Source organism: Camelus dromedarius, chromosome 18 (assembly GCF_036321535.1).
Source record: "Camelus dromedarius isolate mCamDro1 chromosome 18, mCamDro1.pat, whole genome shotgun sequence".
In the NCBI taxonomy this organism is placed as follows: domain Eukaryota; kingdom Metazoa; phylum Chordata; class Mammalia; order Artiodactyla; family Camelidae; genus Camelus; species Camelus dromedarius.
Window position 1 is genome coordinate 616,609 of NC_087453.1, and position 25,401 is coordinate 642,009.

The following is a 25,401-nucleotide window of genomic DNA, read 5'->3' on the forward strand; positions in this document are numbered from 1 at the left end:
CTTTATTGAGGTGAAGAACTAGCCCCTGAGAGTGAATACTCAGCGGCGTGCAGCAGAGTCGACCTTGTCCACCACCACCTCCAGTCCTAGAGCACCCCACACCCCGAGGAGGCCCGTGTCTGTGGCGGCACTCCCGCCTGGACTCTGTGGGCCCACTGTTCTGGGCCCCATGCAGTGGGGTCACACGGGGTCGTCCTTTTGTGTCTGGCTTTGCCCTGCGAGTCTGTTCTCCAGGCTCATCCCCACTGCGCTGGTGACCGTGCTTCGCTCTTTCTCGTGGTGGACACTCCCCGGTCACCGTGTGTGGACGTGTCACACTGTGTCTACTTGACCAGTCATAGGATGCCCTTTCAAGCCCGCGTGGTGGCCACTCCCCATGGGCCACGGGTGGGGGTAGGGGTGGGTTCTGGAGCTGGGTGTGCTCTCTGACAGGTGTGTGCCGCGGGGCTGTGGTGCTGGGGCTGCTCTGTCCCGTCTGCCCCCTCATGGCTGTGTCCTTCCACCCAGAAGCAAGTCTCCCCGGGGAGGACATCGTGGATGACAACAAGAGCTGCACCTGCGAGTTTGTGGCCGAGGATCTGACCCCGGGCCTCAAAGTCAGCATCCGGGCCGTGTGGTGAGGGCCCGGCTCCTGGGCGCGGCGAGGGGGCTGGGGCCTTTGTGGAGCTGGTGAGGGCGCACACTCCGGTGGGATGCTTCTTGGCTGAGACCCCTTCAGCCTGGCTCCCTGTGACTCACGAGGCACCTGCCCTCACAGCTGTCACCTGTGTCCCGGGGGCTGGGTGCCCGAGGCTGTGAGTGGATGGCCGGGAGCTGCTGCCGCACAGGGGTTCTCGGGTGGACAAGGGTCCTTCTGTGTGGCGGGGCCCAGTGCACAAGGTGGGGGGTGGCTCAGCTAATAGGGACAGGTCATCAGTGGCCTTACTCAGAGACGCTGGGAGGGCCACAGGCAGGTGAACACTGGGGACAGCCTTTGATGATCTCTGCCCAGGGCTCACAGCCCCCTGCCCATCCCCTCCAGTGTCATGCGGTTCCTGGTGTCCAAGCGAAAGTTCAAGGAGAGCCTACGGCCCTACGACGTGATGGACGTGATCGAGCAGTACTCAGCCGGCCACCTGGACATGCTGTCCCGCATCAAAAACCTGCAGTCCAGGCAAGAGCCCCTCCCCTGCCCGCCCATCCCCTGGCGCCAAAGCCAGGCATGAGACGGGACAGCGGACGGCATGGGCTGGTTCTCCGCTGGAGGTGGGGTGGGGGTGCGGCTGCAGGGGCACAGGGGACCCTTCCTCTCCGGCCCCACGTCAGCCCCGTGTGGGCTTTCTGCTGTGTCCTCGTGTGTTGTGTCTGGTTTTAATCTCTGTTGTTTCTCCTTTCTCTCCTCTCCTGCCCCTGCTGTGACGGGCGGGCGAGTATGTGTGTGTACGTGTGCGCACACGTACGTGTGCACATGCATGTGCGTGTGTGGACGCACATGTGTGTTTGCACGGGGTAAGCCTCAGGTGCATGTACGTGTGCACATGTGCGTACAAGTGCATGCACGTGCATGTGTGCACACGTGTGCAACACATGTTTTGCAAAAGTGTGGATGCGTGCATGTCTGTGTGTTAGTGCGTCCATGCGTGGGTGTAGTGTGTTCATGCACATGTGTGCGCACATGTGCACACGTGTGTGTGGGGAACAGAGCAGTTCTGTGGACAGGTGAAGCTGCAGGGTTTGGGGGCCCCACCAGGCAGCAGCTGTGCTACGTAGAACCTCTTCTTCCAGAGCAGAGAGGCCCGTCCACCCTCCCCGCTGCGCAGAGGGACTCCCACGTCCCCAGCAGGCAGCAGGGCTGGATGCGTGTGAGAAGCGTGGCCGTGGCAGGGCACATACCGAGGCTGTGGTCTGTGGCCCCACACGTGTGTATAGACACGCAAGGGCCTGGATACACGAGCGCAGACCCACGTCCACAGACCCATGTCCACTCCCGCATGCACACGGGTGCCAGCCTGTGTAACCGTGCTCTCAGCCTCATGCCCACATGTGCGTCCCATGGGTCCCACGCATGCTCATGCACACTGAGTCCAGGGTGCTCGCAGGCACACACCATCCACCCACGCACAAGCAGCGGCACATACATCTGCGGGGCCTGTAAGGAGGGTCCCCTGGAGGGGGCCCCACACTCCTGCTCATCAGGACTCTCCAAGAGGCTGTAGCCAGTTCTCCGCCCCTGAAGCCTGGGCGCTGGCTGTGGGGGTCTGGAAGGTCGGGGCAGTCCGGGGGGTCAGCCCAGCTCCCGGCCCCTGAGCAGGCAGCGTCTGCTCTGTCCTGCTTGGGGTCCCAGGGGAGGGGCTTCTCTGGGCCTCCAGCTGCTCCTGTTGGGTGGGGCCGCGGGGGACCCCTTCCTGCCTGCCAGATCAGGCCGACGGCTCAGCGTCCTCTTGGAGTGTTGAGTAGACCTGCGTTGTGCATGTGTGCAAACGTGTGTGAACGTGTGAGCCACGTGTGAGAGCATGCATGTTTGTATAGGAGCGTGCAGACACGTGAGCGTATGTGTGTGTGGGTGTGAGCACATGTGCGAGGGAGAGGCTGGCCTGTCTACTCCTCTCACGGCAGCCGTTTTTGTTCACCAGGTGCTTCTGCCCTAAAGGTTCCCTCTCCTTCCCTTTCTGTCTGAAAACAGACGAGACAAACCGACCCCCAGGAGCCAGACGGCTGTGCCCGCTGGCTGGGCCTCGGCGTACTTCCCCGCGCACCTGGCACTTTGCTGCCCCCCCACCCCCGGCCGGCGCGCGCACGCTCGCCCGGGCAGCGGGGCACCACCACAGGGCCGTGGCCCCGGCTGGTGCTTGCTTGAACAAGGAGAGGTTGGCGAGTCTGAGGTCCCAGGAGCGCGGGGTCTGTAAGAAGTGTCACTCTTGCTTTCGGCCGGTCGATCCCTTTGTCTCTGCAAGTTTCCAGCTGCCTCCCTTTGGTGTTGCTTCATGATGCATTTTCCTGGTGTCTCTTTTCTTGTTTACTCGCCAGGATAGATATGATTGTGGGCCCCCCACCCCCTTCAACTCCCCGGCACAAGAAGTACCCCACCAAAGGACCCACGGCCCCTCCGAGAGAGTCACCCCAGTACTCACCTAGGTCAGGATGCCAACCCGCTCCCGCCTGTCTGTGTGGGAGGCCAGCCCCCTTCACTCCAGGCCACATGACGACAGCACCAGCACTGCTCTTACAGGACCGGATGGAGGGGAGGGTTTTCTGTCCCTGACAAAATGACCTCCGGGAGAAGCCTGGTCCTGGGCAGGTCCCGGGGGCTGGGTCAGTGTGCCCCTGAGCTGCCCCTTTTGGTGGGGCCCTGCGGAGGCTCTCCAAGGGACCCCTTTCCACGGATACCCTGTGTGATGTCCGCCTGGACGGGGGGTCCCGGGGCAGAAGCAGAGGGGCAGCCCTGCGAGGATCAGAATCATTCGGACGTGCGGGGATGCCCCACGCTGGCCCTCCCGCAGCACCGACTCTGGCCCCAGCCCTGCCCCCCGTGGGTCGGCCTGGGCTGCTGTGAGGCTCTGAGCAGGCCCTGCCCTTTTCTTGCCTTTAAACTCTTTTGGTGAATGAGTGGAAAGCCCCGAGCAGGTGCCCAGCCCCAGTGGCCTCCCAGGGAGCGCCGAGGGCTTTGCAGCTCCGTTACCAGTGTTGTCCTCGTGGTCAGTGTTACTGAAGATGGCCCGGCTGCCAGCATAGAGGAGGTGGGTCAGTTAGGCGGAGAGTCAGCAGAAGCAGGTGCCTTGGTGATGGACTCAGACTTGGGAGGCTCCTGCTTCCCCAGAGGTGATGGCTGCGACCCTTCCGCCTCCTCTGGCAGGTCTGGGAGCACAGACCTGTGAGGGTGAGGGCAGACGCACCCCGGCTGTGCTGGCGGAGGGAGCCCGGGGCGTCCGGAGGCCCTTGGGGATGCTGGCAGCCGGGCCAGCGGAGCGACTGGGGGCATCTGACCCATACTCCTTGTGCGCAGGGTTTCTGTACGTGAGGCTGAGGGTCAGTGAGCTGGGCATCTCAACCTGGGAGCTCTCCCATGTGAAAGGAATTTCTGGGGAAGCAGGCCTGACCCAGGGCAGCCCAGACAGTGTTTGCCGTGTCCCCTCTCCTGCCTGTGTCCCCCATCCCAGGATGCTGTGCCCCGAGACAGAAGCCCTTCTTTCTGGGCGTCGCTGCAGGGCACAGGGGCTGGGCATTCAGAGCCCCGGACCTCCAGGCCTCCCAGGCCACTGTAGCCTGGGGACACACAGATTCCCACAGGGAGGGGACCAGGAGGACAGACCAGTCACTGGGGGGTGGTTAAGCCCAACTGGTCAGCGTGAGGCTGTGGGAGGGGGTGGCACAGGCTCCACAGAGGACCCTCTCCCAGTGCCCCACCAGCAGCAGCTCCAGGCTGACCCTTGGCCAAGGCTCTCAAGGGGAGCGGCCAGGCAGGTGGCCCGTCATGTGGCAGGGGTGAAGGCGCTGAGCGCCCGTGCCTGGACTGTGTGGACACTCGGATCTCCAGAGAATCCCCTCCCCCTGCTCCTTTCCCACCAGCGTCTGCTTGGAGCCTGAGGGCCCCCCGCCCCCCAGCTCCCACCCCGTGCATGAGTCAAGCATGACGCCCAGTGGAGCATGAGGCGGCTGCCCTGCGGCTGACCCGAGCCTGAACCCCTCCCGCTTCGTGCGACAGAAAGAGCAGACCCCTTGAGCCCCTGGCAGAGGCGGCAGGGACGGCCCTGTGGGTGAGGAAGGTGCCCGATGTGACGGCAGCGCGAGCTGCCGGGGGCTGGCGCCCTTCTGTGCTCCGGAGCTTGGGAGGCGCGCTTTGTGCCTGAGACTCCAGGCCAGAGACAGGCGGGGGCTGCGTGGCTGCACCCAGGGCGTTTGCCCAGCTGGTTCAGGGACTGACCCAGTGGCTTGCAGACCAAGCGAGCGTCCACGTAGGCGCACCTCTCCGGCTTGGAGAGTTGGGAGCCCACACTGCCGCTCTGAGGCCCCTTCTGAGCCCCTCGGTGGCCCTGCCTGTTCAGCACGGGTCTGGCAGAAGCCCCCTCCTCGAAGGAAGCGTCCTTCCCCTCTCGCTGGCGTTCGTGACCATGGCCTTGTTTGAGATCAGCCCAGCTGTGTTCTGCACCCCACATGTGCGCGCACATGCAGGCACACCCACGCACACGCACCCTCGCACCAGCGCACACGCGCACACACAGTGGGCACACACGTGCACACGCACGAGCGCACACAGACCTCCTCTGGTTGGCAGTGGCTCTGTCCGTCTCCTCCTTTGGTTGTGCGTGGCGGTTTCCTGTGTTGGTCTGTGTCCCCTCTCACCATGGCGCATGGAGCGAGTTCTGCTTCTGTTTTCCCGCTGCAGATGTTTACCCCCGCCCTGCCAGAGCGGGGCGGGGCGGCCCCAGTGGCACATTACGCAGGAGCAAAGCTGGTGTGGGGGTGGGGCAGGGTGGGGGCTGGGTTGCTGGGGGTGCGTGGCCCTAGCTCCCTTCTCTTTACTCCTTGCTAATGTGCCAGCCTGCTGGGACAGAATGGTCTGGGGCTGGGACAGAATGGTCTGGGGCTGAGCCCCGAGGACGTCAGACAGCAGTATGAGGACCAGTCACCTGGCATCCATCTGTCCTGGTTCCTCACTGTCCCCGGTGGGTTCTGGGCTCAGCCTGGAGCCTGGGCCCCGGGGGCTGCAGCCTGGCCCAGGAGGAGAGGAGAGGGCCGCGGCCCCGCTGCTGCTCCCACCCGAACTCATGCTGAGGGTGTGGTCTCTTCCTGGCAGAGTGGACCAGATCGTTGGGCGGGGCCCAGCCATAGCGGATAAAGACCGGAGCAAGGGCCCGGCGGAGGCGGAGCTGCCCGAGGACCCCAGCATGATGGGCCGGCTGGGGAAGGTGGAGAAGCAGGTGGGGAGACCAGGGGAGGGCCCCCACCCTGCAGGGGCGCTCAAGCTTTGAGGGGAGGGGAGGGCTACTGCATCTGGACCCGGCACCCCGTGAGCCTCTCCTGGGTTTGGGGCACTTCCCTCTGCCCTCTGGTACCCACAGGCCTACGGGCTGAGCCCCAGTTTACGCCCTCTCCCCTTGCCTGGGTGGGGGCCTCTGCGAGGCCCCAAGTACTGGACGCCCTGTGGGGCCGTCCTTCACCCCACCTGGCTGGCCTTCTCCCCCTTGCCTGACTCCCCACTGCTCTCTCCTGGGAGTGAAGCCCCCCACTCAGGGTCTGCTTCTGGGAGCTGAGGAAAGGAATGGCTGGTTCTTTCCCTCCAAAGAGCCTGCTTTAAGGGGTGGACCCACAGTGGGCAGCAGGGGTGCCCAGCCCAGCAGGAGGGCTGGTGCTCTGAAGCCCTGGGGCCGCACACACAGCAGCTGAGCTGCTGCCGGGCCTGCCTGCCAGGTGCCTCGCACCTCTGTGGGAAACATCCCGGGCCCCTCCAACCCCGGGAGCGGCCCTGGGAGGGGCCCGGTCCCCCACCCCGGGAGCGGCCCGGCGCGGCCCAGCAGACCCTCTTGCAGGTCCTGTCCATGGAGAAGAAGCTGGATTTCCTGGTGAACATCTACATGCAGCGCATGGGTGTCGCCCCGACGGAGACTGAGGCCTACTTTGGGGCCAAGGAGCCAGAGCCGGCGCCACCATACCACAGCCCCGAGGACAGCCGGGACCACGGCGGCAGGAACGGCTGCATCGTCAAGCTGGTCCGCTCCACCAGCTCCACGGGCCAGAAGAACTTCTCAGCGCCCCCGGCCGCGCCGCCCACACAGTGCCCGCCGTCCACCTCGTGGCAGCAGCAGGGCTTCCCGCGCCAGGGCTACGGCACCTCGCCCGTGGGCGACCACGGCTCACTGGTGCGCATCCCGCCACCACCTGCCCACGAGCGATCGCTGTCCGCCTACAGCGGGGGCAACCGGGCCAGCACGGAGTTCCTGAGGCAGGAGGACGCCCCGGCCGGCAGGCCCCACGAGGGTGCCCTGCGGGGCAGCGACACGTCCATCTCCATCCCGTCCGTGGACCACGAGGAGCTGGAGCGCTCCTTCAGCGGCTTCAGCATCTCCCAGTCCAAGGAGAACCTGGACGCCCTCAGCGGCTGCTACGCGGCTGTCGCGCCGTGCGCCAAAGTCAGGCCCTACATCGCCGAGGGCGAGTCGGACACAGACTCGGACCTCTGCACCCCCTGCGGGCCCCCGCCACGCTCTGCCACGGGCGAGGGCCCCTTCGGTGACGTGGGCTGGGCCGGGCCCCGGAAGTGAGGCTGCCTCCAGCCTCTCCCTGACTCCCAGCAGCCGGGTCTCTAGGGGGACCCTCTGGGGCCTCTTCCTAGAGTAACGCAGTGGGGGTGCCCGTGTGGGGCAGCGGGCGGGCGCAGCCCTTGGTCTCTCACACTGCAAGTTGGCAAAAATTCTTTTCCAGCAAGGGGCAGCCAGGCTGGCCGTGCCCACTCTGCAGACTGCTGGCCCAGCTGTGACGGGGGCCGGGGTCAAGGCTGAAGGCAGCCCCTGGTGGCCCGGTGGAGGCATGGGCCGGGAGCAGGGCCGGGTGAGGGTGGCAGTGAGGGGTCTCCGAGAGGATCAGCGGCCTTGCAGCCTCAGGGGAGGTGTGGCCGGCAGCACCGCTCGGGCGATGACCTTTGCCTCATGGCTGTCCCTCCAGAGCTGCTGGTCAGTGTCATCCTATCCCCCCATCCCAGGTTCTGAGTGTTCTGTGATGGGAGCCCATCCCAAGTCCAGGACCCTGGCCGGGCACCGCATGGGTGCACAGAGTGACCCTCAGACATCCCGAATGTGGCTCTTGTGGGGAGGGGCCCACTCTGCAGACTCCTGGAAGAGGGTGCTTGGGGCTCCCGTCTATTTCTAGGAGACTCCTGTGGTCCTCTCTGCCCTGCCCTAGCGGGCACTGGTCACCAGGCTGTGGCCAGCTCTGCAGTGTGGACTGCTTGCAGGAGTGATGTGGTGGGGGTGTGGCGTCCCCCTGGCCGGGGCTCAGGTTCTGGGGTCCTGGGCCCGGCAGGTCATGGTGAACAGGTTTGCACTGTCCTTCACCAAGGATCCTGCCTTGCCTGTCCCCATCAGTCCCCTCACAGGACCTGGGGCTGGGCAGTGTGCTAACCCCCAGGATAACCCTTCAGGGCCCCACAGGGCAGTAGAGCCCCCACCCCAGTCCAGAGATGAAGGCAGCTCTGTCTTGTAGAGTGTCTCTCTTGCCCCTGCTGGAGCTCACCACCCACTGTCCGTCCTCCCCCACTGATCAGCCCCTTGGCTGTGACCTCTTGGTGTCTTGGGAGTCAGAGAAGCCCATCCCCACACTGGGCCCTGGGGAGCAGGGATCCCCATCCCTCTAGTCTTGGGCATCTTGGCCTGAGGGGCAGCAGCTTCGAGCCAAGAGTCAAATCGTGGGGGACGGAGTGGAATCCCCACCCCAGCTGTCCATGTCCTGGCGCTCTGAGACCTTTGGGGAGCAGTGTGTTCTGTAGCCTCTGCGTGTGCCCCGCACCCTGGCCAGGCCATGCAGGGTCCCACCCATGGACACCTCTCTGCTGGGGCTGCTGGCCGGGCAGCTGGAGGGTGGGCTGGGCCCAGAGCAGGAGGACCCAGGCTTGGACTCAGAACCCGTGGTCTGTGCTCAGGGCCGCAGTGTGAGGGCACCCCCTCCTTCCCAGCAGCCCAGAGGGATCGGGCGTGGAGCCTGCCATGTGGCCTGGGGAGGGGCTCCTGCTGCCCCTCCCCCTGCTGTGTCCCCCTCTCAGAGTCCTCCTCGTTCTCAAGGGCAGTGTTTCTCCAGCCCCAGACCCTGCAATGCTGAGAAAAGCCCCTCCCAGTATTGGCACGAAGAGGCCCAGGCAGAGGGCCGCTCCTGGGGTGGAGTCTGAGCCCCCCTCGCCCTCCCGCTGTGGGAGGGGAGGCCCCACCTCACCCCGGCCCCGGCTGCCGTTCTCCGGCCCCGGGGGGAGAGATTCACGTTGCCAGCAGCAGCGACCCGTCCGTGTCAGACCTTGGCTGGCATGGACCCCTGGCCCAGGTAGGAGGGGTCCTTGGCCCCTGGTGAGAGTTTTGTGTCCTGCACCAGGCACCCCTGTGCCGTGGGGCCCTGGCAACGGAGGAGCCAGCTCTGACACGCCTCCTGTCCCCAGCGCCGCGGAGCCTGGAGCTGGTGCCAGGCCACTGCCGGGAGGGTCTCCAAGGTTGCAGCAGGAGGGACTGAGGCTAGACTGTGGACATGCTGCCCGCAGCAAGGTGGTTATGAAGTTCATCCTGGCCCCTCTGTAAGACAGGAGGCCTGCGTCTCTGCTTGGGGGATGGTTTGGGGGTGTAGTCTGGGGAGAGGATGGGGTACAGGCTTCTTCTCAGGGGCCCCCAGACCCAGGCCTGAGCAACGTCTGTCCGCTGCCCAGGGGCCCCACTTTTGGGAAGCGTAGGCTTCAGGAAAGAGGCTGGGCGCTCGCTGGGAAGTCGGTGCCCTTCCTGGGCTGCGGGCCCGCCACTGCCCCGCGGCTGGCGCGGCGTGTCTTTCCCAAGACGAGCAGGTGTGCTACCAGAGGTCGCACCCCCAAACAAACCCCACACACACCTGTGCTCACACACATGCAGCAGCTCGCACTCATGTGCACACCCGCGGGCACACAGTGCACATTCGCCTGCACATGCAGCGTGCACGAGTGTACCCACCCCCACACCACATGTGCACGCCCACGTGCACGTGCACACATGCCCCCACGTGTGCGCACATCCGTCTGACCTCTCTCTGGCTCCCCCCACTTTAAGCCAGAAGAATTAATGACTTCGGGAGCCCAGGTGATCCTGAAACGCTGGGCCCTGGGTGAGGGTCCCTGCTGTGTGGGGCCTCTGGGCAGCACTGGCAGAGGGTCCGCCAGAGCCCATCCAGGGTCCCACGCTGCCCTCCTCCGTACCCTCAGCTGCCCTGGTGGCTGTCTGGAGTGTTGAATCAGCCAGATGCCAAGAGCCTGGGCCAGGGCGGTCCCTGCCTCCTTAGCCTTGCAGCCCGGCCTTGGCAGCCTCTCTCTTCACCGGCCCGGCATCTCCCTCTTCTGTCCACGTGAAATCACGAGCCATGGTCTCAGCTGGGGCAGCTCTGGAGGATGGAGGACCCCAGCCAGGGGGCGGGGGTCCTCCCGGGCCTGCCCCCTGCCCACAGGAGCCCCCACCCCCAGCGGCACAGCTGTCCTTTGGGTAGAGTCACTTCAAAGCCCTGTTCAGAGGCTCTGGGAGTCCACCCCGCGAGGGGGCCACCTGGTCAGAGCAGTAAGAGCCAGCCACCGCCTCTCCCCACCCCCGCCCCACGCCCCAGCCTGGAGCTCAGGCACCAGCCGGGTGGCTCGGCACATCCTTCACGCATGGGTTGATTTTGACCCCTCCTTGCACTAGGCTGGGGTTCCCCGGCGCTCACGAATCTGAGGTGTTAAGATGGGAGGGGATGGGAAGGCATCCCCTTTCCTGCCAGCCCCACTCTTGTGGGGCACCCTGGGAAGCAGGTGCCCCGCCCCTGCTGTTTGGACAGAACTTGGCCCTGGGACATTTCTAGATGCTTCCGAAGCCCCGGAGGGTGGAGGGCTGCAGGGAGGCCTTTGTAGAAACACTGGCATGTGTACGGTTTCACCCTCACCCTGAGCTGTATATAATGGGCAGAGTGCCGGATGGAGGCGCCTGCCCGGGTCTCCTGCTGCGAGGAAGGACGCGTTCCCGGCCCCCGCGTCACAGACGCTGGAATAAACGTGGTGCGAAGAGGGCTGGTTTGACAGTGAGGACCTGCCGGGGAGAGTTTGGGTAATCCTGCACCCGTGGGAGGGTGGGGAGTTCTGAGCAGCAGGTGGGGCTCCGTGACGCCCAGTGCACAGTGACTCGAGTCTGACACTCCTTTCCCTGGCCGATGCTGTCCTGAGTGGTCCTAAGGCTGTGGCGTGGATAACCCTGCCCTCCGTGACCCCCGAGCAGATCTCCAGGCCTCCTGCTTGTATGCACTGACGTCCAACGTCTGGTGTAGGGCAGGAGGGCTGGGTGGGGCCCTGTGAGGGTAGGTTGCCTGATTGTAGCGCCCATGGAGGTGCCTGCCCAGTGTGGCGGTCCCAGGCCAGCTGCCTCCCGCGTTCCTGCCCCCAGGGGTGGGCTCCACTTGGGCTCCTGCCAAATGCTAAGTGGGAGAGACAAACAGGGAGGGCTTCCTGGAGGACGTGGTGTGCTGGGAAGTGGGAAAGACATCCAGGGAGGCTTCTGGAGGAGGTGGTGTGCTGGGGCCAGTAGCTGGCACCTTTCTTCTCTCCAGGGGCCAGGGGAGCCAGCTGCCCAGGCCTAGACCTTGCGTAGCCCTGGAGCATGCATGAGGGGTCCCACACTTCCCTGGGTTCTGCCGTCTCGTGAGGGATGGGGGCTGACAACAGACATAGGAAGACGGGGTGTTGGAGGGAGGGGAGCTTAGGGAGCAGGGCAGAGAGAGTGAGGAGGATGCTTCTTGGGAGGAGAGACCCCTCTGGGTTGGAGGAAGAGTCGGGTGGCCTCTTGTTGTGGACATTTGCATGGGTGCCCCTGGTGTGGCTGGGTGGCCCTGTCCAGAGAGACCCTCAGGATGGACAGATCGTGTGCTGGGAGAGGGAGGAAGGGGCCCTCCTGGGGGGCGGCCCTCAGTCCTAGGGCTTCCAGGTGGGCCTGTGGAAGTCACTGCCTTAATGAATGTTGATGAAAATTCACCGAGGTCACCCCATGCCCCCTTGGAATCCGCCAGGCACCAACACCAGACCCTGCCGTCTCCGTCCGTGGTCTGCGGGACCAGCTCACAGCAAGCACAGAGTGGGCGGCGGATCTCACATCATCGCACCTGCTGGGCTCCACCCACATGCCCGCCTGGGGTCCCCCTGCGCCCCTGGGGTCCCCTGCACCCCTAGGGTCCCCCTGCACCCCTGGGGTCCCCTGCGCCCCCATCCCATGCTGTCCTCGCAGCCGCACCCTCTGGCCCAAAGGCGGCTGTGACCCCCACCCGCGCTGTTGCCTTGGCTGTCTGCACTTTTGTTCACGTTCATGCTCCAAAGAAAATGTCATGATGCCTTCAGTACTGACGTAAACTGTCTCCCACGCGTCCCTGCAGCAGGCGCCGGGCCTCTCCTCGTGGGCGGGTCACCACCCTGTGACGGGGGACGTACACACCGGCCGTTTTCTAGGGACAGACGCCCAGGGAAAGAACTCTATAGTTTTCTACGGACCAGCTGAGATTCTCACTCAACTCACTGTCAGGTTGACGCTTGTGCCACCAGGAGGCCCAGTGCTGTTTGCCGGGGACCGCGGGCGTGGAGGCGGCAGCAGGGATGCATGTGGAAAGTTCTGCCACAGGGACGAGTTCGGATGCCCAGCGGACCTGTGCACTTAGTAAAACACAGTGATTCAACCTGAACAGCGTGTGGCCTCTGTCCTCTCACGCCGTCTCCGGCCTGCGGGCTCCTGGCCGGTCTCCGGTGGGGGGGCAGGGGAGGCCTTGGCCAAGGGGCTGCTGTGCTGCAGGGGGTCCCGCTTCCCAGGGTCAAGGCACTGGGCCCTGCCGGTGTGTCCTAACAAAGGACCACAGACTAGCGGCTTAAGCAGCAAAAACTCACCCTCACCTCCCGGGGCTGGGGCTGGGCCTGAGCCTGTGGGCTTCCCGCCTGCGGTCTATCCTACCTGCCGCCACTGGGAGCAGCCAGGGTCCTGGACCAGAGCCCCCAGCCTGGGGCCGGGCGAGCCCTCTGGGCCCTCAGGAAATGCTGGGTCTGCCCACTCCCAGGGGTGGGCTCTGCGCACATGGGTCTGCAGTGTACGTGGAGACCTGGAGCTCGGCGCTGGTGCCCGGCCTGGGGTCTGACATCCTCAGAGCCCCTCCTGCTGTTCGTGGCACCTGCTTGGCCACCCCCCACTCTTCCTCTTCCGACTCGCTCCCCTCAGCTGGCCCAGCGAGGGGTGGTGTGGAGAGCGGGGCGATAAGGCCATCCCATCTCCCAGCAGAGGGGCCAGGCAAGGGCCTGGGGCGGGCGGGTCTGAGATTGAGCCTGTGCGGGCAGTCAGCTGTGCTGCCCTCTGGCATTTTCCCCTCCACTGGACGCTCCCTGGGACTCCTAGGGGTCGGCCCTCTGAGTAGGAAGAGCAGCTCCGCAGGGTGTGGTGGCCTGAGAGGCAGTGACCCGGCCAGGACTGGTGCCCAGACCGGCTGACCTCAGCAGGGCCCAAGGCCCGCTGCCCCACAGCCCCATCACAGGCGATCGGGCCCTGTAGCACGGGGGTTCGAGTGGCCCTGGCAGGCTCCGACCACCACCAGAGACCTCTGTGCTGCAAGAGTCCCATTAAGTTACGGGCTGGGGTGTCCTTAGGTTTGGAGGGAACTGGGCTCCAGGTGCAGCTGGGCCCCTGCCCGCCTGCCTGGGCTGGCTGCTCAGCTCACCTCCATCCACCTGGAGCTCTAGACAGGGTCCCACTGTGTCCCTGCCCATCTCTGCTAGAGCCGGAGGGAGGAGGGTTCCAGAGCCATCCCAGGAAACCCCGAGCCTGTGCTGTGAGCTCTGCTGGCCCTCGGGCTCATATGGCCCTCAGACGCCCCGACAGGCCACTCTGACTAGGTTTCTCTGCAGTTCCTGGGCTGATGAAGACCTGGAGTGCTCTAGGGGTTCTCTCAGTGCCCAGTTCATGCACCTGCCCTCCGTGCTGTGTGGAGGGGGCTGCAGTGGGAGGCAGGAGCCCCACCTCTGTCCTGCTTCCTCCATGGGCACAGGAGAAGAATGTCCTTAATCTGCTTCCATTCAGCGGTCTTCAAACTGCTTGCCATGTTTCTCAGTGCCAATAAATTTCTCTCGGTTTCTCTAGGAACAGTCCCCTAGGACTAGGGTTAGGTTTAGGCTTGGCTGTAATTTATAGAGAAACCCTAAGTAACTGTGGGTTCAACAGAATAGGCTCATATTTGTTTCTCAGATGGAGGCTGTCAGGATGGGTGTGGGTGCCAGGCACTCAGGACTCTCCTGTCTTACTGCTCTGCTCTACGTGACTTCCTTAGGGTCACCACATGGCCCAGTGTGGTTGCTGGAGTCTAGCCATTATAACCGCATTCCAGCTAGTAGGAGGGAGTATGGGGAAGGAAGGCACACTGTTCCTTTAAGGACTGGTCTCTGCAGTCTCATGCACGCACACACACAATCACGCGTGTGCGCTGCCCGTCCATTGTCGAGAACCCTGTCAGAGTCTGCAGGGAAGACTGGGAAATGGAGTCTGCACCAGCTGCCAGCTGTGCAGCTAGCCCGGGAATTCTACGCTAAGAAAGCAGGGAAAATTCCTTGGGGAGACTCCAGCAGCCTGTGCCCCCAGGTCCACCGTGGCCAGGGTTCTGCTTCCGGCAGGATTCACAGGCTGGGGTTGGACACGGGCCACCAGACGGCAGAATGGGCAGAGCAGTGGGGGAGGGCAGCGTCCGAGGCTCTGTGTGCCCCCGGGTGCGCGTGCCCATCCCACATGGCCACACTATGTACCAGGTTCGCCTGGACCTGCACTGTATCCCCGGCTCAGTGACTATCACCCTGACCCCAGGAGGTGGCAACATTCCCCAGGGGAGGAAACTGAGGCACCCCTGGTGGGAGCTAAGTGCCCGCCTGGAGGTGACGTGGGGGCCCGCAGTGGAGCCTGGCCCCACGTAAGCAGACGCCCTGGTCTCTGGGACCGTCTTGTCCCCTGGCCCCTGACTGGGTGGGCCAGACACAGAGTTGTGTCCTGCTATCACCTGGCTCCACTGGCCACCTTGTCCAGCCTGGCAGCCGGAGCCAGGTGGGCAGGCGGGACGGGATGGGGGCTGGGCGTGGGGTGTGGTGAACCTTCTTCTCAGGGCAAAAGGTGGGGGCTAGAGTGGGCTTGGATGCTTGAGGAGCAGTAGGGGGGGGTGCCGGGGGCTCTGGGCTCAGACAAGGGGCCACTGCAGACCTCGGGGGACCAGCCCTCCCTCCCAGAGGTGCTGGACGAGCTCCTGTCCACCAGCTCAGCCACCGCCCGCCCGCCCACCACCGCAGGGCCACTCAGTCACCTCCCGTCCGAGGCCCCTCTCCCTTCCTCCCCGTTCCTGCCCCTTCCTCCCACCTGGACCAGCCTACAGGGCCAGGAAGATGACTTCCTCCCTGTGGTGTGTGAGCTCACATGCCCTCCAACCCTGTCACACTGCCCCTGCCTGTGTGACCCCACGTCCAACCGGGGCTCTGGTCCATGGGCACCTCTGAGTGTGAGCGCTGGCCCGGGAAGGGCCAGACGGGGCCATGGTCAGGGGGTGACAGGGCACGGGGAACAGATGTTGTGGCCAGGGCCGGGCTGTAGGGAAGCTGGCAGGAGCGCCAACCCCTCAAGTGTGCTGGGCCGCTGCACACCCCTGGCGCGCCCAGACGCCACTAGGTGGCAGCACTCACCTGGAGGAGCTCCCGGAGATAGGGGACGGGGCAGCCCCGCTCCTTCCAAGGACCCATGATTCCACCTCCAAGTGTGCCACCTCCCATCAGTGAGGTCGGCACTTGGCTCAGAAGGCTACTGCCTGTTTCTGCTGGACAGACGTCCCCAGCCCTGGCCTGGGCTCTGTGGAGCCCGGGGAAGGGCCCAAGGGGTCAGAGGGGGACCCTTGCTGTGGGGACAGCCATGGGGATGGGCTGGGAGGGAGGGGCTGGGCCGCTAGCCAGGCCCTCAGATCTCAGGACAGTAGGAGGCGCTGCTCCTCACCCCCTCGGCCTGGCTCCGTATGTCCGTCCACCTTGCCTGGTCCCTGTGCCCGGCTCCTTCTGCTGCCCCATGTCCCAGGGCTCACGCTGCCGGGTGGCCGCAGACCCAGCCCCACCTGGACCCTCAGGCCTGCAGCCCACGGGGTTCTGAGGCCGCGAAGGGGTGTTCTCAGAATTGGCCTGGCTCTGTCTGCCACAGGCCTGGAGGCCTCTCTGCAAGTGGCTCCTTCAATCATTCATCACGCATGCATTCAGTCACATGTTCACTCATTCACAAAGCAGGTCTGTGTCCGCCCCCCGGGAAGCAGCCAGAATGAGGCAGGCACAGCCGTGGGCTCACAGAGCCTGAGGCCCAGACTGCAGACCTCACTTGTGTAGCCTGACCTTCCCTGATGGCTGCTGGAGCACAGACAGTGCAGGCGTGGCAGGTGCCCAACAACGGGGCTGCGCCAGACGGTGACCCCACAGAGGGGACCGCTGGGCCAGACCACCCGAGTACCTGTCCACTGGGGCATTGCCTCCTCCCAGAGGGAAGGGCCAGGGTGATCATCTTGAGATCTGCCCAGAGGTCGAATATATGGCCGAGATTCAGGCCTGAATGTTCGGCAGGTCGCGGGGATGTCTCACGGGTCTGGCCTCCCTGCCCTGAAGGCCAGGTCAGGTTCTGGGGCCAAGCAGCAGAGGTGAGCCCCTCAGCCCCTGAGAACCGTGAGCCGCTGTGATGGCAGAGGTTCTGGGCTGTGGGTCTGGGTGGACTTTTCGGTGGTGAGTTTGCCTCGGACGGTGAAGAGAAGCCAGAGTCCGGGAGGTTCTGTCCAGGGGAGGCTCTGGATGGAGGAGGCCGTGGGCAAAGGAGGGCACTGGCCTCTGGACAAGTGTGGGAGCAGAGAAGAAAAGCCGGGAGGGTCGGCTCTCTTCAGGCTGGGATTAAACTTCTTATTAAAAAGAAACATGCCAACTACAGGATGGCAGCTGTCAAAAAGCATAGGAGACAACAGGTGTTGGAAGGATGTGGAGAAAGGAGGAACTTGTGCACTGTTAGTGGGAAAGTAAAAAGCTACAGCCACTGTGGAAAATGGTACGGTTCTCCTCAAAAAAACAAAGTATAATTACCATGTGATCCGGCAATTCCTCTCCTAGGCACATACCAAAAAGAATTGAAAGCAGAGGTTCAAAGATTTATCTGTACACTCATGTTCACAGCAGCCAAATCATGGAAGCAACCCAAGTGTCCATCGATGAATGAACAGATAAGCAAGATGTGGTCCATCCCTATGATGCAACATTATTCAGCCTTTAAAACGAAGTTAGATCCTGACACAGGCTACAACACGGATGAGCCTTGAGGACATTACGCTAAGCCAGTCACAAAGAGACAGGTACTGTGTGATTCCACTTACAGGAGGTTCCTAGAGGAGTCAAATTCACAGAGACAGAGAGCAGGCGGTGGGTGCGGGGAGGCGGGTGGGAGAGTTCCTGCTTAGGGGGCCGAGCGTGTTTTGCAAGATAAGAGGTTCTGCAAACGGACAGGGGTGATGGCTGTACAGCAGTGAGACGCGTTTAGTGCCAGAGAACCACGCACCTAGAAATGGTTACAGTGGTTCAGTACCCATGTATGAGTCAAACTCACCAGAAAGTGGTCATAGAAGGAATGCACTTCAGCGTAACAAAGGCCATGAGTGGCAGCCCATAGCCAACATCACACCAGAGGTGAGAAGCTGAGAGCATTTCCTCTGAGATGAGGAGCAGGACAAGGGTGCCCACTCTCACCACTTCTAGTCAACATGGCACCGGAAGTCCTCGCCGCAGCAAGCAGATGGGAGAAAGAAAGAGAAGTTCTCCTGATTGGAAAGGAGGAATTGAAACTGTCACTATCTGCGGACGACATGGCGTGACACTATGCGTAGGAAACCCTAAAGATTGCACTAAAAACCTAGCAGAAGCACTAAATAAATCCAGTGAATCTGTGGGGTGTAAAATCAGCATACTGAAATCTGTTGCATTTTACACACTAACAGCAAGCCGCCAGAAAGTGAAGTCAAGAGAACAACCCATTTACAATTGCATCAAAAAGAATAAAATACCCAGGAATGTACTTAACTAAGGAGGCCAAAACCTGTACTCAGAAAACTGTCAGACTCTGTTGAAGGGAACTGAAGATGACACGAACAGATGGAAAGACACGTCATGCTCATGGACTGGAAGAATTAATATTATTAAAATGCCCGCGCTCCCCAAGGCAGTCCACGCCGTCAGCGCAGTCCCTAACATATGCTAATGGCATTTTTCACAGAACTGAAGCAAATACTCCTAAAATTTGTACAGAACTACAAAACACTCTGAATAATCAAAGCAACCTTGAGAAAGAGGAACAGAGCTGTAGGTCTCCCATTCCTTGACTTGAAACTATGCCACAAATCTGCAGCCATCAAAGCAGTGTGGGGCTGGCCAGACGCAGGCACAGCGCTCCGGGCTGCAGAACAGTGACCAGAGACAAGCCCACACCCTCACGGTCCCTTAGTCTGTGACAGAGGAGGCAAGAACACACGATGGAGAAGCGACAGTCTCTTCAGTGGCGGTGCTGGGAAACTGGACAGCTGCCTGTAAAAGAATCAGACTGGACTACATTCTCTCACCATATCCAAAAATAAACTCAAAATGAATTAAAGGCTTAAATGTAAGACCTAACACTATAAAAATCCTAGAAGAAAACGTAGCAGAATGCTCTTGGACATCGGTCTTAGCCGTATTTTTTTCATCTTTCTCCTCAGTCAAGGGAGACAAAAGCAAAAATAAACAAATGGAACTACGTCAAACAAAAAAGCTTGTGCTCAGCAAAGGACGCTGTCAACCAGGTGCAAAGACAACACGCTGACCGGGAGAAGGAGTCCGCAAAGCTGTGGCAGGCAAGGGGTCAGTGTCGGAATACACAAGAGCTCGTTCAATGTAGTACGAGAAGCAGCCAGTCTGGTTTAAAGGGGAGCAGAAAAGACACTCAACACCACCGACCATCAGGGAAACGCAAATCAGAACCACAGTGAGACCCCACTCACAGCTGTCAGAGCGGCCCCCCAGCACTCCAAGGTGGCTCCCCTCTCGGGCGACCCCCACGCGCTCCCTCCTCCGCGCCCTGCCCCCAGAGCCTCTGGTTCCTCCAGGTCCTCCTCCGCTCCTGCCTCCTCCTTGCCGATAGCTCCCTCCATGCCCTCAGCCGTCCTTTCCATGGGCTCCTTCTCTGAGTCCCTTGGGTCTCCCCAGGGCCAGGTCCCTGAGCCTGGGCGCTGAGCCTTGCAGGCTGGCTGGGTGGGGGTGGAGACCAGGAAATTCCTGAAATCCGGGCACTGCTGCGTCCCTAGGAAACCCTGCCCGTAGCAGCCACCATCTGCTGTTACAAGATGCAAAAATGTAATTTCTTTTTCCATTTAAAAGTGAAATGGGTTAGTACAAGAAATTGTGCAGAGGGAGGTATAGCTGAGGGTGCTGGCACGCGGCTTTTTCTCAGCCACCGCTACTCGGAAAATGCCTGTTGGTTTTCAAGGATGACCTTAAGACCGGCTGGGCTGGGCAGGGGTCAGCCTCGGGTGGCCCTGGACAGCCCCTCCTGCCTACAGTGAGCCGGGTGGAACCAGCTCAGTGCTGCAATGGGCCAGTGGACAGAGAGGGTGCTGGGCCCAGGACCCACGCTCCCTGGAGTCAGAGACCACGTGGTCAAGAGCATCTATGGAGCACCTGCTGAATGCAACCTTTGTTCTCTGCACTTGGTGGGGTGGTGCAGGGGAGAAGGCGTGGCCATGCCCTGAGCCCCTCAGGGACCCACCAGACGCAGGGGCCTGTTGGGAGCTTTGACAGTCCAGTGGCTGGTCTGTGCTGGCTGTGGCCCTACTCCAGATGCCTCCTCCCTCAGCCCCCGAGCCCAGGAGCCGGAGAAAACAGCTCAGCTCTGTCCACTCCGCCAGCCGGAGCCAGATAGCTGGAGCTGGGGCTCCCTCCTTGACATTCAGAGCTGCTAATTTTTCATCGCAGGGTGGGTTTGACATTTGCATTGGAATCAGTTTGTGTTAACTTCCTCCCTGAGGTTGGTGCAGAGACCAAATCCTCCTGGCTGCCCACCCTGCCTTGAGGAGGCTCAGGCCCCACCACCCAGGTGCTGCAGGTCACCCGGAAGCTCAGGCCTCCACCCAGCCTCTGCCCCCGCCCTGACCTCAGGACATGGCTGCCTGTCCTGCTCCGTCCATGCTCCAGGGCGGCCTCCTGCTTCAGGGCCCCACTGAGCCCTGGTCCTGGAGCCGTCTCCCCTGGCGAAGCCCGAACACACCTGTTCACCATTATTGCAGTGCGCAACCCCCTTAGGTCAGAGGTGGCTCCATTCTTTCCTCCCCAGCCCAGCGTCAGCACGAGGCAGGCGTCCCCACAGCCCCCAGCGCAACCCGCCGAGGTGCGGGTCCCTGCAGTGCCTCGGCCTGCACGCTCCACCACCCTCCCCAGGGTTCTGCAGTGCGCGCACCGGGAGCAGAATGGGTGCCTGCCAACTCCCGGGAGCGGAGGTAGCGGAGGTCTCCCCTGTCTGGTAGCAGGAGCCAGCTGGACGCTGGAGGCTGAGGCTGTGGGTGTGCTCGGGGGAGCCCCTCAGGGCCTCAGGAGACTTCCCCTGGAGGCACCCAGCCCCACGCCAGCCTCGCCTCTCTCCAGGCAGGCGGAGAGTGGGGCTGGGGTCTCTGGCTTGGGGGTGGAGGGAGAGGGCTGCCTAAGGAGAGGGAATTAGGTGGGTGCAGAGCGGGGCTGCCCGAAGGCCTTGCAGGTGGGGGTAGGCTGGGACGGAGTCCTCTGCTGAGGGGCCAAGACCGGGACACGCCTCCCCGAGACCCCAGCCCAGGACAAGTCCGCCTGCCTGGAGTTTGCTCTCTATTGCCACTTGGCCTGGGCTCCCAGGCCCCCGCACCCCCTCCCCACGTAGGGGAGGAAACTGAGCTCTGGGAAGCCAAGTAACCTGGCTGGAGGAGCCCCCGGGGAGAAGGCAGGCTGAGTCTGAGCGGCTCTGCCCTTGAGCGCAGTTCCCCTGACTTCCCAGAGGGCCGCCCAGCGGTGTGGTGGGGCAGGTTGTTTTCCGGGGTCTGAGGGGGTTCCCGGCAGGCCTATGCCTGTCTCGGGGCTGCGGGTCTCTGCCTTTGGCCAGCCAGGCCATCCCTCAGGACCCAGAGCTTGAAGTCAGCAGAGCGGGGGAGGTGGAGGAGCCCAGCTGGGGTTTTGAGAGGGGCCTCGGGGCCCTGAGCCACCCCCTTCCCCGCTGTCCCCATCCTCCAAGGGCCAGACTCCGCGCGGACGATGCCTGCGTTATTCCGTCTGCGGATGGGAGACCCACCCCTGGGCTGGAGGGAACCTGAGATGCCTCCCCTGTGCGGTGCTGACGGGCACCCCAGGCTGTAGCCTCCTCAGGGAAGGGGTCCCTGTCAGAGGGGAGGAGGGGCTGGCCTGGAGCCCCCAGCCCAGAGCCTCCCTACGAGAATGCTCAGAGCCCAGGAACCATGGTTGTTTACGCCATGTGAACCGGCAAGACAGGGGTCATCCAGGGACGGCCACACCACCTGCCCATGTGCTCCTTGCACGCGGGACACTGGCCTCTGGAACCCAGCCAGGGCCACATGGGGCCCCCATAAGGCAGCTCTAGCCGACAGCCAGCACCAACACCAACCTGTGAGTGAGGCCTTCAGACGCCCCCAGCCCCGGGGAGGCCCGGATGCCAGGGGCAGAGGTGTGTCCTCCGGGTCCTGTCCAGAAGCTTGGTCCTTCAGAAACAGGGCAGGTGATAAACAGCGTCATCGTTTTCAGCCATGAGGTTTTGGGGCAACTTGTGCTGCAGCGGATGCACAAGCACACGTCTCAGGGTGTGCAGGATGCGGACCCCACCAGACAGCTCTGCAGCTATGTCACCACTCGGGGAGCGAGCCACAGCACAGCGAGGCGGACGGGCAGACTGCGAGGGGGGCCCCGTGGCCAGGCCCCTGGCCAGGCAGGCGCCCACCGTCTGCTGGGACCATGTCCAGTAGTGGCCGGACATCCCCCCAGGGGACATCACCCCAGCCGAAGGGGACATGGCTGCGGAGGACACGAAAATAAATTATTTTCGTCAGACAGCAGGAAGGGATCAGGTAAATATTTCATGTGCTTTTAAAAAAATTTGGATGCGAGAGGCCTCTGTTCTTCAGACAGCCCTGGGGGCACTGACAGGGCCGGTGATGTGGAAACCGGCAGGCATGTCACAGTGCTAAGCCCTGCCTGTCACCCACCTGCTCCCCAGGGCCAGGAATCGGGGTGTTTCTGGCCGCAGGACCCTCCTTGAAGGGAAGTTTCCAGGTCAAGGGCAGACTGGACATCCTGGTGGGAGGGGCCTACCTAGGTGACAGCTAACGCAGTGGCCTGGGCCAAGGGTCCAGCTGCCCATTTTCTCACACGACTTGGGGGCCAGGGCTCAGATCACAGGGGTCTCTCAGGTCCCGGAGACCCTCACTGAGGGGGATTGCCTTCCCTGTGGGCAGACGGCGGATTCCTGGTCCTGCCCAGCCCCTTCTGTCCCATGTCACCCAGGGCTGGCGGGATTTGGGTCCCTGGGGGGGCTGTGCTGCCCTCCCCCTGCAGACAGGGCCTGAGCTCAGACCAGGAGGGAGTCCCAGCCCCGGGACGGCCGCCCTCCCATCTTGACAAGGCCGGGAGGGCCCATCTCTGGTTCACTCACCTTCCTTCCAAGGGCCCCACTGACTCTGCCTAACACATGCTCTTCAGCACAAGGGCACAGAACCCCTGGGGGGCTGGAGCCCCATTTTAAAGATCAAACAGAGGACCACCACCGCCGCCACCCACGCCGGGGGCCACCAGCACCCGGGAGGTGTCCAGCAGGTGGTGCTGCGGGGCGGCGCGCTCCCAGTTCTGCTGGGGGCTTGGTGCTGCCTGGGGTGGGCTGGGTCAGCGTCTCCCGCCAGCAGCCCCTCGGGAGGGAGCACGTCGGGCAGCTGCCTTTCCCAGGAGGGGAGGACAAGCCCCAAGAGCCTAGTGGGAAAACCCGTCTTCCTCCCTGACTTGACACTGACTTCTGCTCCACTGGCGTCCAACCTGAGCCAGACCACCGCTCGGGAGGAGAGGACATGGGGTCTCGTCGCAGAGCTGCCCCCCACGGAGGGTGCTCCCCAGGTCAGCCCTCCCCTCGGCGAGGGGGAGCCCCCTCCACACTGTCCTCCCCCAGGAAGCACCTGTCCTGTCCGGCCTTGCAGGGGAACCTTCCCTGGCTCACCAGGCGAGGCTTGGAGGGGAGGGGCTGGTGCACGGAGCAGGGCCCCTGGGGTCACGCAGGAGGCGAGGGCAGGGGCTGGGGGCGCCAGCTGCTCCCTCTCCGTCTCCTGGTCTCTCTGAACTGAGCCATCCATCCACGGAGGCCAGGCCAGGCCAGACGCTCCGACTGCTGGGGTCCCGTCTCTGCGTCTGCTTTTCTCTTCTGTCTCTGGTGACCGTCAGGGCCACTGTGGAAATGAGGATGACTCCCTCCCCGGGACGCAAATGGGTTCGAGACTCGGCTCGGACGACCCAAAATAAGGCGTTTTGTGTCCAGAGGGCCACCATCCCACCAGCCCCCGTGTGCCCCGGGCCTGGGGCCACCGTCCCACCAGCCCCCGTGTGTCCCGGGCCGGGGGTTGTGGGGGGACAGGTGGCTCCCTTTCTTGTTCCCCAAGTCAGGCAAATTCCAGCCTGTGGGCCGAGAAATGTGTGTCAGAAATACTGATTTCACTACCAAAAATTGAAATGCAGAACCTGGTGTGTCTGCGATGATACTTGCTATGCAGGGAAGGGAAGAGCCCCCACGTGCTTTCCGGTTGCTGTGGTCGTGGGCCCAGCAGGACGGAGGCCCGTGGCTGGATAACAGCTGTGCGTGTCCCATCTAGGACCTGGGTGGCCCCTCTGCGGAGATTTGCTGCCCCCCGCGGCCCGGCCTCTCTGCTTCGCCCTGGGTCTCTCCCAGGTGCTGGAAGACTGTGTGCCTTGCGTGCCTTGCCGCGAGGGGCCGCCTGCCAGACAGAAAATCAGCTGCTTCAGAAGGGTTTGGGCACCAGGGCCGACACTGCCCCCAGCAGGGGCGGGAGGCCCCCCACTCCCCATTTACCGGCAACCTCCCCAGGCTCCAAGCAGCAGGAGGGAGCAGATAAAGGCGGCTCCTGCCCTTGACCCTACAGGGGCTCGGGGTGAGAAGGAGGCGAGGGAGGGCTGAGGCCAGCGAGCACCTGGCCTTCCTCTCCCGGGACACGCCCTGCTGGGACACTTCTCATCAGTGTCTTCTGTCTCCTAGAGGCGGGACGTGGTTTTCACCAGTCAGCAGGAGCCCCCTCACACTGTAGCTGAGAGGGAAGGTTTCCTCTCTCTGGGCCTCAGTCTCCCCATCTTCCAGGCGGCTCTGGAATGACTGAGGTCACGGACCTGAGGTAGGAGGCGCAGCTCCGTGTCTGCAGGAGGCACGTTCGGTGTCATAGTGCGCCCCCCACTCCCTGCTCTTGTGAGCCGTCCAGGTCAGGGCCTGCGCCTTCAAAGAGCTCGCGGTCTGATGAGATGTGACCAGCAGAGCCACCCGCTGGTTGCTATGGAGACACACACGGGCTGGGGGCTGGGGGATGGGCCGGGGAGGGTCTCAGATGAGCTGCTGAAAGATGAATGAGTTTCTGAGCCAAGCAGGGCGAGGAGGAGGTGGGGGAGAGTGTCCCTCTGGGATGGAGGAGAAAACCCCACACACGAGGTTGCTCAGCTTGGCCCTCACCAGGCACCTCCTTCGTAAAAACCTCAGCAAAGCTGTCGTCTTTGGGCTCAGGCCACGCTGTCTTCTCCCTGGTCTATGTGTGTGGACAGAGCCGCGGTGATCCCTGGTCACCTGTCACCTCCCACGTGGAGCTCTGCACAGACGCACGCCTGGGCTGGAGAAGCATGGGTGCCCCGGCTGCCAGCGAGGCCAAGTGCTGAAGCGTCCAGGTGCCAGGCTCCTTACCCACCCCCGAGAGGGTCCTCCGCAGCCCCAGATCTGCTGCCAGGGTCCACCGGGTGGGCCTCCGCGTGAGCACATGAGTTCCCTGCACTCGAGGTCCTCAGTTGCCCTGTCAAAGCCCTGCCAGCTCACCCCGGATCAGTGGGGCAGGGCCCTTTCAGGCGCAGCCTCATGGGGCGCCCTGCCATATCCTGGTCCACGCGGGCCCCTGGCAAATGCCAGGGGAGAGGCGGCCGTCCCGCTGTAGTTGGAGCAGCGACTCTCATCACGGCAGCCTCAGCCCACAGGTCGCAGGTGGGGAACGCACCTCCCCAGGAACAGCCTGGGGTCCTCTCACAGGACCGCCATGGTAACGGGCAGGGGGAGCCCGCACCTGCCCCTGGCCCTCCCCACCACCTGGTTTCAAAAGGCAAGCGTCCTTTGTAGCTTTGCCCTGTTTAAAGGGGGCAGGGCCCCAGAGCACCTGGTCAGGGCCGTGGTGGTCTGCGGGAGAGCCTGGGAGGGGCCTCTTCGTGCTCAAGTGGACCGTTTGTAAGCTCTGTGGGCTGGGACCCTGCGGAGACACCCCCGGGCTGGTGCCCTCCCTGCCAGGACCCCAGCTCCCTGATGTCTGTCCAGCCCCACTGGGCCCGGGGCCTGTCCCCAGGGCTGCGCTCCGTCTGCTCCCCGGACACAGTGCACTCGCAGACTGTGG

General features: G+C 63.2%; 1 protein-coding gene across 11 annotated transcripts in view; it reads left to right on the top strand.

Annotated features, from left to right (window-relative positions):
• The window catches only part of KCNQ2 (potassium voltage-gated channel subfamily Q member 2), a 51,893-nt gene extending 39,519 nt beyond the window's left edge, over positions 1-12,374 (top strand). For 5 of the 11 annotated variants that reach the window (XM_064496887.1, XM_064496889.1, XM_064496890.1 and 2 more), the window contains 5 exons: positions 508-616; positions 1,022-1,153; positions 3,007-3,114; positions 5,774-5,897; positions 6,507-12,374. In XM_064496887.1, coding sequence (XP_064352957.1) covers positions 508-616; positions 1,022-1,153; positions 3,007-3,114; positions 5,774-5,897; positions 6,507-7,238 — 1,205 coding nt within the window. In that variant the 3' untranslated portion in view covers positions 7,239-12,374. The remainder of the gene's footprint in view (positions 1-507; positions 617-1,021; positions 1,154-3,006; positions 3,115-5,773; positions 5,898-6,506) is intronic. The other 6 variants (XM_064496891.1, XM_064496894.1, XM_064496895.1 and 3 more) reach the window with 3 other exon arrangements.
• The last annotated feature ends 13,027 nt before the right edge of the window (positions 12,375-25,401 follow it).